General features: G+C 43.0%; 1 protein-coding gene across 1 annotated transcript; it reads right to left on the bottom strand.

Moving 5' to 3' along the window:
- Window positions 1-310: 310 nt before the first annotated feature.
- Window positions 311-16,453, bottom strand: LOC141411409 (breast carcinoma-amplified sequence 1-like). The gene is made up of 4 exons (XM_074042896.1): window positions 16,373-16,453; window positions 14,719-15,896; window positions 5,785-5,852; window positions 311-432 (listed from the first exon to the last, which is right to left on the bottom strand). The coding sequence occupies exons 1-4, from the start codon at window positions 16,451-16,453 to the stop codon at window positions 311-313; spliced, it is 1,449 nt and encodes a 482-aa protein (XP_073898997.1).
- Window positions 16,454-16,982: the final 529 nt, after the last annotated feature.

A 16,982-nucleotide genomic window follows, 5' to 3' on the forward strand; every position in this document is an offset into this window, starting at 1 on the left:
CGGGTCGCCTGGGCGGACACCCTCGGCCTGGCTGTCTCCGCCTTGCAGCCCCTGGCTCGCTCGGGAGCGCAGCCTCCCCCTCCTCCTTCCCCCTGCTTCTCCCCCCGCCCGTGCGTCCCTCCTCTCCGCGTCCCCCGCCCTCCCCGGGATCGCCCCGCGGTCCACCGGATCGTCCCACCGCTCCCTCCCTGCCCGGCACCAGCTGCGGCTACGTCCCCGCTCCCCTGCCTCCCTACCTCCTGGGGTTAACTCCTAACCCCCTCCCCAAAGATTCTCCCCCCAACCCTGGTCCCTAAAATCAGGGTAGGGACTACTTCACCGGCCCCTGCTGCTGTTGCTGGAATCGAAGGTGGAGATGGGAAGGTGAGGTTGAATTTGTTGCAGGAACGTGTAAGTCACATGCAGGAAAAGTTAACCTGGTTAGTGCACAGCCTGACAAATTCATACAGACCTGTGACCTCATCCCCAAATAGACTACTTCCGAAGTCTGCCTGGACTCTAGTTAGCATTCGTTAAGTGCTGGTAGATGGGGAGGAAGAGGAAGGGGAGCGTGCCTCTAATTGTGCACAGCCTGGGACCTAGTACATACTCATGAAGCAGTTTTGAATTGTAGCCTGTGGGCTTTGCTGCCACTTGCCTTTGTTTCCCCCATGTACCACTGGCGATGGCTCCAAACTAGTTAACCTCTTCATGCTTCTGTCTTCCAAAATTATTTTAAAAGAAAGCTTTAACAAGAGTATGACACAATGTTGTCAAAAGATGAGTTGGGATGTGTGATCACATCCCAACATCAGAGCTCAAAGATCAGTTGTCACACACACACACACACACACAGGTTGTAATTCTGAGAGCTCAGACCACTGTGTCTGTCACTGATGTTTCAACTCAGATATCCTCTCCCCTGAGAACGCTCCTGATTCTCTACTGCCTCATCTCTCAGGTGTTTGTGTCACATGTAGCATACATTGAACGACCTTGCTTTCTTCTTGTTCACATTAAGTTGACAATTGAAAAGACATTGCCTTCCTTACCTTAGTCTCTTTAAAGCCTAAACAGTGCCTGCACATAGTAGGTACTCTATAATATCGTTGTTATTTTCCAAAAGCTCAGCATTTTGCAGAGGACATACAGAACTTGAGTGAAACAGAACTGTCTGCCTGGATTACCACAGAAAATTAGGCAAGACAAGTCTACCTATGCCTCAAATTCAAAAGAATGGTGGGAGCAATGCAGATGCCCCCACCACACCTCCCCCGGCTATTAGTGTTTGCTGACCATCTTCATTGCCCAGACTGTAAAGTTTGTTTTGTTTTTTGGGAGAGAACTAGGGTGAGACATGTAGGGCTTCCAGAGCAAAATTTACAGGAGCGCCAACAAACTCACTAATCAACATAAACAGTATTTTATGCATTATGCTAAGGAATCAAAATTAATATTAAAAAATCCACCTTGAGGGCCCAGCTCGGTGGCTCATGCCTGTAATTCCAGCTACTTGGGAGGCAGAGAGAGGAGGATTGAGGTTTGAGGCTGCCCAAGCAAAAGTATATGATCCTGTCTGAAAAATAACTAAAGTAAAAAGGGATGGAGGTGTGGCTCAAGTGGCACAAGGCTCTGAGTTCAAACTCCAGTTCTACCACCAAAAGAAAAAGCCATGATGAGAAGAATATCAATATTTTAAATAAAGACAAGATCCTATCTCATACCACCCTGCTTCACCCTAATCCTGGCCCTGGTAAAAATGCTCTGAACTCAGACATTAAGGATTGCCTCCTTTCCATGGGCTTTATTTACACATTAGATGATATGCTCTGAGTGTGATCGCCATGGCTTATTTATTTCATTATTTGTCCAGGCATAGCATAGGGTTTGGTTCATTCAAAAACCCAACAAGCATTCTTTAAAAGACTAAATAAAAGGTAGTAGTTGAGAAGCTTTAATAAAAGGTAGTAGTGGGAACGTAAGCGTTAGCAATGGAGACTTTCGGTTGCAGTCAGTCCCAGGGCAGGCTGCCCACCTGGCCTTCTCAGCAGGACTCCTGCACACTCAGCTCTGTGTGTGGCCTTATTTCTGGAGGGAGGGTTTGGAGGGGCATTGTTGGTGCTGTAATTGTAATATTGTCTGTCTGTATTTGAATTATGATTTTTTTTAGCACAGGTCAGTAACAAACAGCATCCACGCCTTACAAATTTCCAATAGATAGAAAGCAAGTGTCTTGAGGACGCAGCTTCTTCCTCAGATTCCCTCAAAAGAACTACAGGAGCGAGTGGCAATCTTCCTGCCCCATGCCTTGCTCCTGGGTGGGTGTGGCTGGTAAAGAATGAAATGACAATAAAAACTTGGGAACATGGTTCTTGTTAACTTTTGTTGCTTGGTCCAAAGGAACCTCCAGAAGATGGAGGTAGACTTCACAGGTTGTCTAATTAAGCCACTCCACAAACAGGAGAGTGACTGTCCTGACATGTTTTCCTAAGAGCACCTCCTCCTGGACCGTTCCTACTGCTGGTACACTCCTCCAAGGAGGAGCTGGCATTCCATGGGTTATTTACACCTGAGGCTCATGTAGCAGCAGCACTCTCTTCCTAGCTAGCCAACAACCACCTTATCTTCCTTAGGAAGACAGAGTTTAGTAATCCAGAAAGGAAAAAAGATCCTTGCTGTCAGCTGTAGGTGAACACTAGGCAACTTTGTTTTATGTTTCATTGCATTTGCTGTCCATAGACACCTTTGATGTGTGCTCTTTCCTCATCTCTCAAGGTAATATAATTAATAATGGAACCTAAAGAAATCTTCATACACAACTGTCAGCATGGGGACACACCTTTGCTGAAATATGAAGGAGAAAACCAAAACCAGGATAGAGTGTTTGATTTTAGTCTTTATGTGGGCATTAAGAAACTGGAAAGAGACTGAGTGTGGTGGCCCACATCTGTAACCACAGCTACTCCAGGGACAAAAATTCAAAGGATCACAGTTTGAGGCCAGACAAGGCAAAAAAGTTAGTCAGACCCTCATCTTAATCAATAAGCCAAGTACAGTGGTTCATGACTGTGGTCCCAGCTTTGTGGGGGTTTGTAGGTAGGAGGGTTGTGGTCTGAGGACAGCCCCAGGGAAAAAACCCAAGACCGTACCTAAAAAATAACTAACGCAAAAAAAAGGCTGGGAGCTTATCTCAAATGGTAGAGCACCTGCCCAGCAAGTGCAAAGCCCTGAGTTCAAAACCCCAGTAGTGCCACAAAAGGTAGAGGGGCCGGAGGAGAAGAATATAAACTAGAAAGAAACAGACAACATATTAAAATAGACTCAATGGTGACATTATTTCTTTTTTCCTTTCAAATATATGTCCTATAAGGACTGTGTGTTCACTTTATACTCCAAAATATAAAAGTATTTAATTAAAATTGAGAATTGTGCTCTTGTGGCCTGAGGTTTTCTTGTGAGAAATCAAATCTGTTTTGGGTATACCAAAAGCTATGTGTCTCCTCTTTCTGTGACCTACATAGAGGTTCCTGTCTTCTCTACTTTGGCTTTTCAATTTTTTCTTATACTGATCTGTGGTTTTTAAGCCAGGTGATGCTTCCGCCTGCTGTTCCCACATACCTGCAGGAAACCTCAAAGGGATGTCTACAGAATACATTCTAAAACAAGAAAGAAGAACACAGTGTCTGAGAACAGCCTCAACTAGCACACGTTTATTTCTGTACCTTCTAGAAACAAATCTGAATGTTGCAAAAGGGGGAAGCCAGTGCTTAGAGGCTCCATCGAAGCCTCCTCTGAACTGATGGCTACAAATGACATTTTGAAAAAGAGGACAGAAAGCCAGGTCATGGGGAGTTGAGGAGGATGACTAGAGCGAGACTCTCTCCCATGATGGATATATGGACTTTTTCTTTTTCTTTGCAAACAGCAACTTTTCCTGTTTGGGCGTGAATCAGATACATATATAACAGAAAAAAAATTAAATCAGGAAAGAACAGGAATCAAGAGCCAGTGCTGGTAGGTATTATATCATCAGAAATTTGTAAATCTGTTCTACTGTATTTAAAGCAAAAATGCTTGAAAAGAAAGAACTATGCTAAACTGCATATATCTTTCTCTTTGAAAAGCTTTAGGACTTTGCAGAAGCTTTGGCCCAGCTTATCCTAAAAATTAAAGGCAGGGGGTGGGGTAGGTAAGGGAGGGGGAGGGGAAAGGGGGGAGAAATGACCCAAAGATTGTATGCACATATGAATAAAAGAAAAAAAATTAAAGGCAAAAAAGAACAAATTGTGGTCAAAGGATTTTGTTAGGAATGTTTTTTCTAAGACAATAAAATATCACAAGTTATCTAAAAGCCTAAAAACAGAGGGTCCATTCAATAAAAATAATGGCCTATCTTTTGAATGACATTCTGTCAGTCATTCTAAATGAGGTTATAGTGTACGGGGAACTTTGCACGACTATTGCTCCATTTGAAGACAGGTTACAAAGATAGCAATGTGGAATTACTTTTACCAAAGACTTAGGATACCTGTTATACTTTCTTTTTTTTTTTTCATTTTTCTTTTATTATTCATATGTGCATACAAGGATTGGTTCATTTCTCCCCACTGCCCCCACCCCCTCCCTTACCAACCACTCCGCCCCCTCCCTCTCCCCCCCTCAATACCCAGCAGAAACTATTTTGCCCTTATCTCTAATTTTGTTGTAGAGAGAGTATAAGCAATAATAGGAAGGAACAAGGGGTTTTGCTGGTTGAGATAAGGATAGCTATACAGGGCATTGACTCACATTGATTTCCTGTGCGTGGGTGTTACCTTCTAGGTTAATTCTTTTTGATCTCACCTTTTCTCTAGTACCTGTTCCCCTTTTCCTATTGGCCTCAGTTGCTTTAAGGTATCTGCTTTAGTTTCTCTGCGTTAAGGGCAACAAATGCTAGCTAGTTTTTTAGGTGTCTTACCTATCCTCACCCCTCCCTTATGTGCTCTCGCTTTTATCATGTGCTCATAGTCCAATCCCATTGTTGTGTTTGCCCTTGATCTAATGTCCACATATGAGGAAGAACATACGATTTTTGGTTTTTTGAGCCAGGCTAACCTCACTCAGAATGATGTTCTCCAATTCCATCCATTTACCAGCAAATGATAACATTTCGTTCTTCTTCATGGCTGCATAAAATTCCATTGTGTATAGATACCACATTTTCTTAATCCATTCATCAGTGCTGGGGCATCTTGGCTGTTTCCATAACTTGGCTATTGTGAATAGTGCCGCAATAAACATGGATGTGCAGGTGCCTCTGGAGTACCTGTTATACTTTCAAAAAAAGAAAAACCATATACATTGGAAGAAGTCCAGAGACTATGATAAGAAGAATTGCTAGTTATGAAAATTTGAATTTCAAGTGATTTAATAGTTCACCTTCTAATTTTTCTATAATGAACACATATTTCTCAGTAAGTAATACTTATAAAATATAATATACATATAAATATAAATATAAGTACATAATTGTTTGACTTTTGACAGTTCTTGACTACAAGGTGTTTTTAGGTGACAAAATAAGGATTTTTAACTTAATCTCAGTTTGAATAAGAAGCAAGTATTATTTTGAATTAAAATATACTTTTAAATTAAAAGCATAGATTTTAAATATATACAAATAATTATCTTGTAAGACAAATATTAGTACTCTTTTGGAAGAAGAAATTTCAAATATTACCTCTTGCTGATTTTCTATATTTCCTAGGGTTGTCTTTCCCATGAATTTTTTTTTGTAAAAGTAGAAAAATATGTCTTTGGTCTTACCTCTTCTATCACTCCTGTCAACCAGGCATTTGAGGGCTTTATAATATTTTCCTTGTTTGCTGATACCCCTATAAAAGCACAAAGATGTAACGTTAGCTTTTTAATAACCTTTTACCTGTGTCACAGCCCACCTTAGACTTCAGAGGACAAAGTATGATATTGGAAAGCCAAGCCTCAAGTAAGATCAGAAGAGAGAGCAAATGCTGAAACTGTGACTTGCCTACTGATCACGTGGTGGCAAGAGAAGTGGTTTCAGAAGAAATGAAGCCTGGGTTTGTTGATCCCTTACTTTCTATTCATGTTTAATGTGCTCTCACTCTCCTCCCTCCACCCCCACTTCTCACACACACACAAACACACAAGACTGTTCAGGGGTCCCCATGTGCCCTGGTGTGGGAGCTGGATGTATCCACGAGAAGGGAGTACCTTCCAGGAAGCATGAATTTGAGAAACCAATGTGTTTGGCAGGTGTTGAGTGGAGACTTGTCTCCCCACAAGCCCTGCCTTCCTCTGCAGTGCCTGGGTTTGTCCTGGCTTCTAGCAAAAGCCATGAGAGGGCGGGAGAGGGTGCTTCATGCACACTGGCATCCCAATTTTTTCTTCTCTGGCTTCAAGAAACCAAGACTACTAGCTTGACACAGAAAACTGGTATCCTTCTCAATCCCTGTCTCTGCCCCCTCTCCCTACCACCACCCCACCCCCACAGAGCCTCTTAATGGCTTCCGGGTCTCACTGAGATTCTGAACTACTGAGTTCTCCATCTGTCTGTGCTGCTGATGGTAGAATCTGGGAGGACACATTTGAAAGAAGACTGAACAGGTCACCTGTAAGGACACAACCATGCAATCCTAGTGTCTGAAACAGGATTGTCTTCCCCTTGCCCTTAATGCTAAACAGCTAAATAGGATAATTTCTTAAATTTGGCTGTACATTCGTAAGGACTTGAGGAACTTCTACAAATTCTAATACCAGGCCATACCCCACGCCCATTAAATCAGAATCTGTAGGGTAGGGCCCAATCACCTGCATTTGAAGAACTCCCCATGTGATTCCAGTGTGTAATCCCATGGCCAGTGGCTTCTTTGGCTAAGGTTTACATCTGCTGGGATTTTTTCCTTCTTACCAGAAATTGTGTGCAGTTCTACACCCGCTGGAATGACCTCATCCACATCAAGTTTACAATGTCAATCTGATGAGGATGGGTCTAGGTTTTGGGAGGGCCATGGATTCATTGTTTGGGTCCAGCTAGCCAAATGTGTACGACACTTAGAAGAGCTGAAGTCAGCCCCGTCTTTGAAAAGAACAAAAGAATGGGTAAGAGCTAGGTGGTGTTGAGAGGAGACTGTCCTTAATGGCTATGCCTATGTGGACAGAGATTCATGGGAAGATGGCCCAATAAATGTCCAGTGCCTGAGATGGCTGCACCCTGGGACAAAAGGAGTCTTCCACAAAAGCAGCATTTGTAGACACTTGCTATGCTGATACATGAGGGCATTCCAGAGGGAGCTGAGCTGTGTGTCCCATCTTGGCAAAGTCTAGCCCTCAGCGGCCTTCTGCTAACACCTGGGCTTGAAGAAAATCAGCAACAAATCCCATGATGCTCCTCGATCAGAATTTGTAGAACCACCTGTGCCTAGCTGGTTGGTACCCTGATAGAAACCCAGGGATAAGGGCTGGTGAATTCTTCCAGAATATGCTGGCTTCCAACCACAGATGAAAATCATTCCACAGACAACCAAACCCACAATGTTAATGAAAGGAAAAAACCAAGTCCCAGTTCCAAGAAATGGCATGGATCTCACTTCTTCCATTTACCCTTGGCTTCTCAACAGACAAACAAGACTCATTAAAGGCCCAGAGTGAAGTTACTCTTTCAGCTGAATTAGAGATTTAGTGCTTTTTTTAGACAACTTGATCAAATGGATCTGATTTGTTCAAGATTTCAACCAATTGGCTTGTCTTACCCACAATTTCCATGATTATTTTTCTTACCTAACTAGCACCACCACCACCATTCCCCCCACCCTAAAAAAACACCCAAATCTGACATAATATCTTAATATGGTCCTTTCCTGATTCTTTCCAGCTAGACAAGTTGCCTCTTTTCATTCCAGCAGTTTCTCAGCCCTGGTAGCTGTTTTCTTTAACATGTCAAGCCTGGCCCCCATCCCAATCAATGGAATCAATACTCCTGAAGTGTGACCAGACAATGAATAATTTTTAAAGTTCTCCGGGTGAGTTTAAAGTCCAATCACGATTGAAAATCTCTAATCCATCTCTCTTTCCATGCTTTGTTGACTCACCTATCCAGATTTTCCTTCTTTGTGCTCACTGTACATTATTGGTTTTGTATACTTGTTCCCATCCTTGCTACTCAAAGTAGACAGCAACTCTCTTTTATATAGGCAACAGAAGAGGGAAGCAGATGAGAACAAGACATTTAATTCCTTGTTCCTCAAAGGTGATGTCAGAGACCACCAGCCTTAGAGTTATCTAAGAGCTCAATTAAGTTGCCTAATTCCAATAACTAAGAATCTGCATTTAAACAAAATTCCCCCATTGATAAGAAGGTACATTGGAATTTGAGAAGTACTATTCTAATTAACTTTTAAACCCACGCCTGCATTACAGGACCACCCTGAAGCCCCTCCTTGATTTGTCACTCCCCTAAGGTATTGTCTCTACAAAATCCTGTTCTAAATGTTCCTGCAGATGCCATTCATTTCATCATCACTACAGTTCTTGTGTGCCTCATTATCCACTATTGGAGGAAAACAAGGCTCAGAAGAGTGCAGTGACTTGTTGAAGTTGGTAAGAGGGGATTTTGACAGAGGTCTCTTGGATTTCAAAGTTGGTTCTCTTTACAAGAAAATAGGCACCAGAGTACTTGATCCAGAAGCAGGTAGATTCAGAGTAGGTAAGACAGCTCGTGTGATCTGAGTTCCTCTGGCTTTGGACTGAAACTTGCAAGACACTTTCTCTGCTGCTGTGGAAGAGAGACCAGAGGTCCCGCTCCAGTAGCATCTCAATGCCTCACCTTGGAAATGACCAAAAGAAATGTTATAGCCACATTCATGGTCCCCCAGAGAACTACCCCCAAGAGGGCACTGTGCATCTGCCTCTTGGCAGACCCCTGCTGGACATGAACTCATTTCCTCTTCAGCACAGAATCTGGTCCCTTGAGTAGGAAAACTTGTGCTTTTCTTTTGTGTGCTTTTCTTCCAAGCCAAAAATCACCACACCAGATGGGCCTTTCTGTCATGTTGGGGACATGTATAGTTTTAAAGGGCTGTAAAAACAATTGGAACTTGATTTTAAATGGATTCAGGTTTTGCTACATAGCTCACAGCTGGGGTCAGTCCAGCCAGATTCTAAGTGCCCATGAGGTCACCTCTTTTGTCTTTTAAACAGGATAATCAATGCCTTTGACTAGGTTAGAATGGACACCCAAGCATTGGCTTTTGGCATTCCTTGAGCTTGTAAAATGGATGAGTAGTAGACTGAATTGTTCTTTCTTCGTAAAAGTGGTTGTCAGGATTTGGGTTTGTATCAGGCAGGGCAGCCTAGCTAGTCCAACAAACAACAAGCTCTGCCAGCCTATCAAAAGCTGCTTTAATGGCTGGGCATGGGGGTATACACCTATAATCCCAGTTATGCAGAGGCATAGGTAGGAGGTAAGCTGGCCCTGGGCAAAAAGTATGAGACCCTATTAGAAAAATAAAGCAAAAAAGGGCTGGGGGCATAGCTCAAGTGGTAGAGCACCTGTCTAGTAAGTGCAAGGCCCTGAGTTCAAACCCCAGTACTACCCAAAAAGGGAGAGAAAGGCAAGGGAAGGGAAGGGAAGGGAAGGGACGGGAAAGGAGGGGAGGGAGAGAGGTTTTGCTAATATAGCAGCCACTAGTTATATGTAACTACTTACAATTAAGGAATTAAAAATAGAAAATTGGGCTGGTGGAATGGCTCAAGTGGTAGAGCACCTACCTAGCAAGGTGAAGCCCTGAGTTCAAACCCCAGTCCACCAAAACAAATATATAAATAAAATAAAAGTAGAAATTCACTTCCTCAGCTGCATCAGCCATATTTCCACATGTAACTAGATGAGAACACTACTAGACAGTGCAGAAGAGAAGCTTTCCGTTATTCCAGAAAGTTTTATTGAACAGCTAGCTCTAAATGTCAGAGTCCTCCTCTGGGTTGTCTGAATCCAGCTGACAATCAGAAGAGAGACTATGGAGGGTCAGGGAGGGGTGGTAGACATATTTCACCCCTAATTTCATTGGCAAAAGCTTAACCCATGACTACCTTACTGGAAGAGGATTGAGAAATGTCTAACTTCTGTTTCAGATGAAGCAGGGAAGCCCAAACATGCAAGAGCCCTTGGGATCCCTGTCCTGGAGGCTTTATCAGAAGTTCAATACTCCCTCATACTCCTTTCCCTGTATTTCTAGTAGAACTAGCCAAGTTTCTAAGAATCCTACCTTATTCTTTTTATTTTGGCAGTACTTGGGATCAAACTCAGGGCCTCAAGCATGCTAGGCAAGTGCTCTACAACTGGGCTATATATGCTTAACCCCCTTACCTCATTCTTGACTGGCCTCCATCCATGTGCCCTCTTGCTGGAGAAAGCAGTGGGAATTTAGGTGCTGGTAAGAACTGATTTTCAGGTGCAGGAACTCTTGGACAACAGCCAACTTCACTTAACAGAGAATGACGCACACGGCAGACCATGGCTATACTGTTTTTATGTTCTAAACTAAATTTTAGGCTTTGTGGGTCAGTCTTTATCCCAACAACTCAACTCTATGATTATAGAGTAAAGGCAGCCATAACTGAGTAAGTGTGACATTTCAATAAAACTTTACAAAAGCAGGTGGTGGGTTGAATTTAGCCCCTGGGTATAGCTTACAACCCCCTGCTCTAAGGGGGTCATTCTTCCTTTCCTAGCAAAATCACCCTTCTCTACCTCCCTTCCCTTCTAAACAAAATAATGGTAAGAAGATAGAAATACTGGTGTATGTAATAGTCTGCTTTTCACTGTGCTAAGCACTTTGCCTAAGTTAATTAAACCTAATTCTCAGAACCTTTTGAGTTAGATTTTATAGTTGTCCACTTACAGATGGGGAAAGCTGAGGCAAAGAGCAGTTAAGTGACTCACTCATTATTACATAAGCAGGCAAAGGGCAGGGCTGGAATCAATAGCCAAGCTTAGCTCTTGCAAAGACTATGATTATAAGTGATGGTATATTCTTCACTATAAGTCACTGACACACAGACGCTAATATTCCCCCAACATTGTAATCAGGAAAGAACTTAGCACAGATATTCCCAGAGGGTGGAAACTAGGGCAGAGGATTGGAAAAAAATAGACAGTTGGTAGTTGATGAGATTTGTTTGCGACACCTGTGTGTTAGGAGGAACTGGTGGGGGGTGGGGGGGGTGCTAAACTGTGCAGGGGTCTGTGGACTGCGAGGGCAGATGGAGAAGTGCAAGGATGAGCTCAAGGCTTATTCATGGGCAAAGGGGGCCTAGTTGAAGCCCTCCCCTGTCCATTTCAATAAGGAAAAATTTGTCTTTGACATAAACTTCTTCTTTAGATCCTGGCTTAAAAAAAAAACAAAACAGCCACAAATCAGGATGTTGCACATAGAGAAACAGGCCCAGTAGAATGCAAGAGAGGGGGAAGATTTTTATTTGTTAAACACTTCATGGACTGTGCTTTGTTGTAGAAAGTCTGGGTCCTAGGGAAGACAGAGAGAGCAGGGGATGCAGGGCAGGAAGAAGAAAAAAATCAATCTAAATACAGCATTGCTGATAGAGAATGGAGCTGGGAAAAGATGAGCTGCAGGGCCTGTGGGCTGCTCTTGGGGAGACCTGAGGTGGGGGCAGTGGGTGAGAAGCTCTGGCAAAATTGATGGGTACAAGAAGATCAAGAAGGAAGGGGAAGAGGGTTTGCAAAATGTTACAAGTGATTATGAATTGGAGAACTCACCTTGTTCTTTGGGAGTTGCAGGTCAAATTTCCATTGTAATTATTTTTGCTTTTGGAGATGTGACTCGAAGCAGAGATTAGCTCATAAAGGGCCTTGGGATTTATTTGGGTAACACCAGTAAAGGGACTTCATTTTAAACCTTTGAATTGAATGAAGGAATCCAAATTCTAGGCAATGCGAATTAGAAGTAGAACAGGCTACAGAATAGAAAATTCTGCATGTCTACAGGTGTTCAGTACCCACCTATTAGGATACCGTGAAGGAATGCATGAATTGTGGAGAAAAGAGTTCTTCAACCTGGTTGAGCATGGAAGGCAACAGAGAGTCCACAATCCCTAACCCCAGACCTCTTCTATTTCTGTGATGTTAGGGAGCCCTGACCTTCATAAAAGCTCTGCAGGGAATTCAGAAGATTGCAAACCAATCATGGCAAGAATTGGGCAAGGAGGTCTCTAATGGCTCTTCCAAATCTGGCAACACTAACCTTTTGAGCCTTTCTCCCCTTTGAAAAAGGATATAAGGTAGAGCTATTTAGCCAATCAAAGTACCTTCTATAAAAAGATGTGTACCTAAAGGGTCACTCAAAACAAATAAAGAGAAGGAACAAAGTCACTGCCAAGCAATATCTTGCTTCTTTTTGGGTCGCCTTGGATGATATTTTGGACACATTAAACTAGTCCACTTGTTTATTTTTAGGGCTCTTTTTCCAGGTTTCTCCCAGAATTCATTTCCCAACCACTTTAATGGGAAAAGAAAACAAGAGACCTATGAGGGCCTTAAGCCTACCACAGAAAACTATTCTAAAATCCAGGCAATGGTGCTAAGAATTCTATCTGGAAAATGATGAATACATTAGTGTTTTATAATTGCAGTACTAGTGAAAATCTTATGAAGAATTCTAAGCTACAGGAAATTTTCCATAAACTGAGTGTGTATCAAGATCTTATTTTCTGTGTTTTTCCATAATTGAAAAGTAATATATATTTTAGGAAGCAAAGAAACACAAACCATTAAACTTTGTATGATTCCATTGCTAAGATGTACTTTAAATATTTTGGATTACCCCCATCCAGATGAGGATATGCATACACACGTACGCATGTGTATAAATTGAAATACACAGGTAATAAATTCTGCAAACATTGGGATTAAAGCATACACCTTTCTTTGTAACCTGCTTTGTTTCACTCTATCCATCAGAAGTTTTTCACATCACAAATATTTTGCCACGACAATTTCCAAAGGCTGCACAAAATCCTCCCATTTTAAATACAATTGTTGGATATCAAGGTTGTTTCAAAATTTTGACATGATAAATAATGCTATGTGTCCACCTCGATTTTATTTTAAATCAAGCCAGGTGGATATTGGCAGTGATGCAAATGAAACGAAGTGGTGATATTGCTAAACGTAATCTCAAGTTTCGTACATGCTAAAATATCAAAGCAGGGGTTTGAGAAGTGATATCTGGTATGAAGGTATGACTCCATCACATACTTCCCAAGCTTGGATTGTAGCTGCTGGAATGACTGGATCAGCTTTTCTGGGGGTCAGAGGATAAACATGTCCTCTCAGGTACTCCTGTATCCTGCTTATTCTCTGTCCCGGACTCAGGAGACCTCCCTCAGTCAACCCAATCACAATAATGATATTAAAGAGATGGCAGCATCCATTTTGTTTTATTTGTGCACATGAAAGAATGCTTTACAAGGCTGATCTTAAGAAATTGAATTGCTTTCCAAAGGATTAAACTCCCCAGTGCTGAAAATAAACGTACATGATATTGAAATTCTTGTTTTTCATTAAAAGAGAATTAAATCAATGACCTTTTACATGGGTTTTGTTTTTTTGTTATCCAACTGATTTTAGGTTTTGTTGCGTTATAATATTTAAGTTCCTGGCTATTTAAGATATGTAATGTACATAATATTCACAGGCACCAAAAGCTCTCTGGCCACATTCTTCCCCTTCCTTTTTTTTTTAGTGGTGCTGGGGTTTGAGCTCAGAGCCTTGTGCTTGCCAGGCAGGCGCTCTACACTTGAGCCACACCTCCAGCTTACCCCTCACCCCTGGCCTTGAACCAAAATCCTCCCAGTTACAGCCTCCCAAGTAGGTAGGGTGGCAGGCACGCACCACTATGCTTGGCTTCTCAAGAGCCTCAAGAACTCTTCGCCCAGGTTGGCCTCAATTCACGCTCCTCCCAATCTCTGCCTCGCACTGAGGCACACCCAGCATATTCTTTCCATAATGCGTGAATTAACAGCACAGCAAATCCACCAACTAACTGCACATTTATCATGAGAATGTCATTACTTTGTTTGAATGATTTCTATCAGTGCGGTAAAAATCTGTGCCACTCACATGTCACCTTCAGAATACCTGCCACCTCAATCTGTAACTTCAACTCTTTGGTTTGAGTGTTTTTTTTTTTTTTTTTTTTCTTCTTTATAGACAGGGTCCCACTGTGAGGCCCAGACTGGCCTAAAACTCATAATCCTCCAGTAGCCTGGGATTACAGGCTTGCCCCACCATGCCTTGCTATGATTTGGACTATATAAAATTTAATCTTAAAGTACCTTATGTTCTTTATGTAAATAAATATATTTTAATCAAAGGAAACTTCATATCATTACCATAATGAGAAAAGCAGCATCATTTGTAACCAACAGAATGAATTTTTTTGGTGGGACTGGGGTTTGAATTCAGGACTTTCCACATGCAAAGCAGGCACTCTACTACCTGAGCCACACCTCCAGTCCATTTTACTCTGATTATTTTGGAGATGGAACTATATTCCCTGGCTAACCTTGAACTGTGATTCTTCTGATCTTAGCTTCCCAAGTAGCTAGGATTACAGGCATGAGCCACTGGTGCCCAGCTTCTGAAGTGAACTTTTAAACATAAAAATTAAAAGCAAGCAATAATATTCTCTTCTAGGTGAATGCGCTTCTCTGCCACACTCAGGACCCAAGGCCAGCTCCTTCATTTGTCTGAAAAACGACATCAGGGAGGTCCTCCGAGGCTTGCTTTCTCCTCCTCTGAGTTTCACTTCTGCTGGTTCAGGCACACCTTTTTCTTCATTGAGATCCACTGTTTGTGAGGCTGATTCTACTTTCTCAAACTTTAAGATCTCTACTGGTGATTCACACACCACATTCTCCTCTGCACCTGTGGGGACTGAATCCTCTTTAACTGACTTTTTCCGAAACAGCTTCCCCAAGGGCAGAGAGGAGGTTCCTGACTTCTCCTTGCCACCTTCCTTTGTTGTGTCACTGGCTGTGGCAGATAGTGTGTGACCTGGTGGGCTGCAGCCTTTAGGACTCTTGGGTGTCACTTGGGTCTCCTGGGGTGTGAAGTTGCCTTTATCTGATCTGAGGTTGGCTGAAGTAGTAGATGTCGTTTCAGTACCCACATCTTCTGGATCTTTTTTTGTCTCAGCTTTGTTAGGTGAAACCAGAGTCTTAAAGAAACTCATGATGGAACTATTCTCTGCTATGTCTGTTGTCTGGGAGTCCTCCTTTGCAATTCCCCGTCCCTCTGGGTCCCCAGGGCCTGAGCAATTCCAAATTTCCGTTTGTTGTCCTTCTGTCTCCTTGCCGTCAACTACGTCCTCCCTTGTAGAGACACCATCAGTTGGCCCTGTGGGTCCAGGAGCCTCCTCGGCCTGGTCTTGATGCTCTGCGCTCCTGACTTGCTCCTGGCTTTCAACAGGTGCCTTTTCTTGTCCCTTGTCCAGTTTGAAGAATTTGTCAAAAAAGCTGGAGTCCTTGGGCTTGGAGGGGGCGGCTGCCCCTGACTCAGGTGGGAGAGGCGCAGGCTGGCAGGTGGCAGCTTGGGCCTGGTCCCCAGCCAGGGTCTGCCCTGGGGTTTTATCCCCCGCGGGCCGGGGCACAGCTGCGGCCGGATGTGCCTTGCGCTCACTCGGGTCTTTGTCTGTGCTGGCTGTGCTGGAGCTGCCATCCAGCCTGGCTGGTGTGGCAGATGAATCCAAGCCTTGGTCCCCGGGACGTCCTGGTACAGGCCGAGAGAGAGTCAAGAAAAAACGCGATTTAGCAGCTGGGGCCTCGGGTTTGGCCTCTTTCCCAAGATTCTTTCCTCTGGCAGCAAGGAAAATGGATGACTTCTAATAATAGAAGTCATAATTCATAATTCATAAGAATTGAATTATGCCCCCATTTATATGTCAAAGTCCTAACGCTAATATCTCAGAATGTGACTATATTTGGAAATAAGATTCTTGAGGAAGTGAGTAACGTAAACTGAGGTCATGAGGTGGCTCTGACTGAGTAGGGCTGGTGTCCTTCTATAAAGAGGAGATTGGGACAGAGACACACAGAGGGAAGACTGTGTGAACAGAGGGAGAAAGCAGCCACGTGCAAGCCAAGCAGTGGCCTCAGACAAAAGCAATACTGCATCAGATCTTGAACTACTACCCTCCAGCATTATGAGAAAATGAATTTCTGTTGTTTCAGTACCCAGTCTTGTGATGCCAGCCCTCTCAAACTCACACACCTGCCTAATGCTTCTTCAGAGAACTTTTAAGGTGAGTCAAACTCATAAGAACTGGTGGCTTTAGAAACTGAGGCAGCAAGATGGGACTTGAAAACGAGGCGCCAGGACCCAGGATGGCTGTGTGGTATTCAGGATGACCTTGGCAGGTCTGAACTTCAATGTCTTCATCTCCGCACCAGGTCCCCTGCCTCCTGTGAGAGCCAGCACCTACCTTTTGTAGGTTTCTGAGGACAGCAGGTAAAAGCACCTACACAATGCCTGGTGTACAGGAGGCACTGGACAGGCTATGTCAGCCAGAGGCCTGCACAGGCTTCTGTCCATCTGTCAGACAAAGTGAGTCTTGATCAACCATATAATATTTTATAAAATAATTACTCATCCAAAACTTTTGCTTTAAGGCAGACTCACTTTGGTTGCCCACACAGTGCTTTTTTTTTTTTTAATTGAATTAGCTGTTAATATTTTAAAAGCAGAATAACCTACACAAATTCTGGGCTTCTAGATTTTTGAAAAATTCAAAGATCTGGCCATGCTGGGCCCCCATCCTCTGATTCATTGTGGTACCTGGGCTTGAGATTTATCTATGCACCTGCCCAGTCCTATAGTGCTGAACTTGTAATTTAAATTACAATATGTAAACTAGCTCACCATGTAACTAAACACACACACACATAAACACACAGAGAGAATGTACACA

Source organism: Castor canadensis, chromosome 10 (genome assembly GCF_047511655.1).
Source record: "Castor canadensis chromosome 10, mCasCan1.hap1v2, whole genome shotgun sequence".
NCBI classification, from domain to species: domain Eukaryota; kingdom Metazoa; phylum Chordata; class Mammalia; order Rodentia; family Castoridae; genus Castor; species Castor canadensis.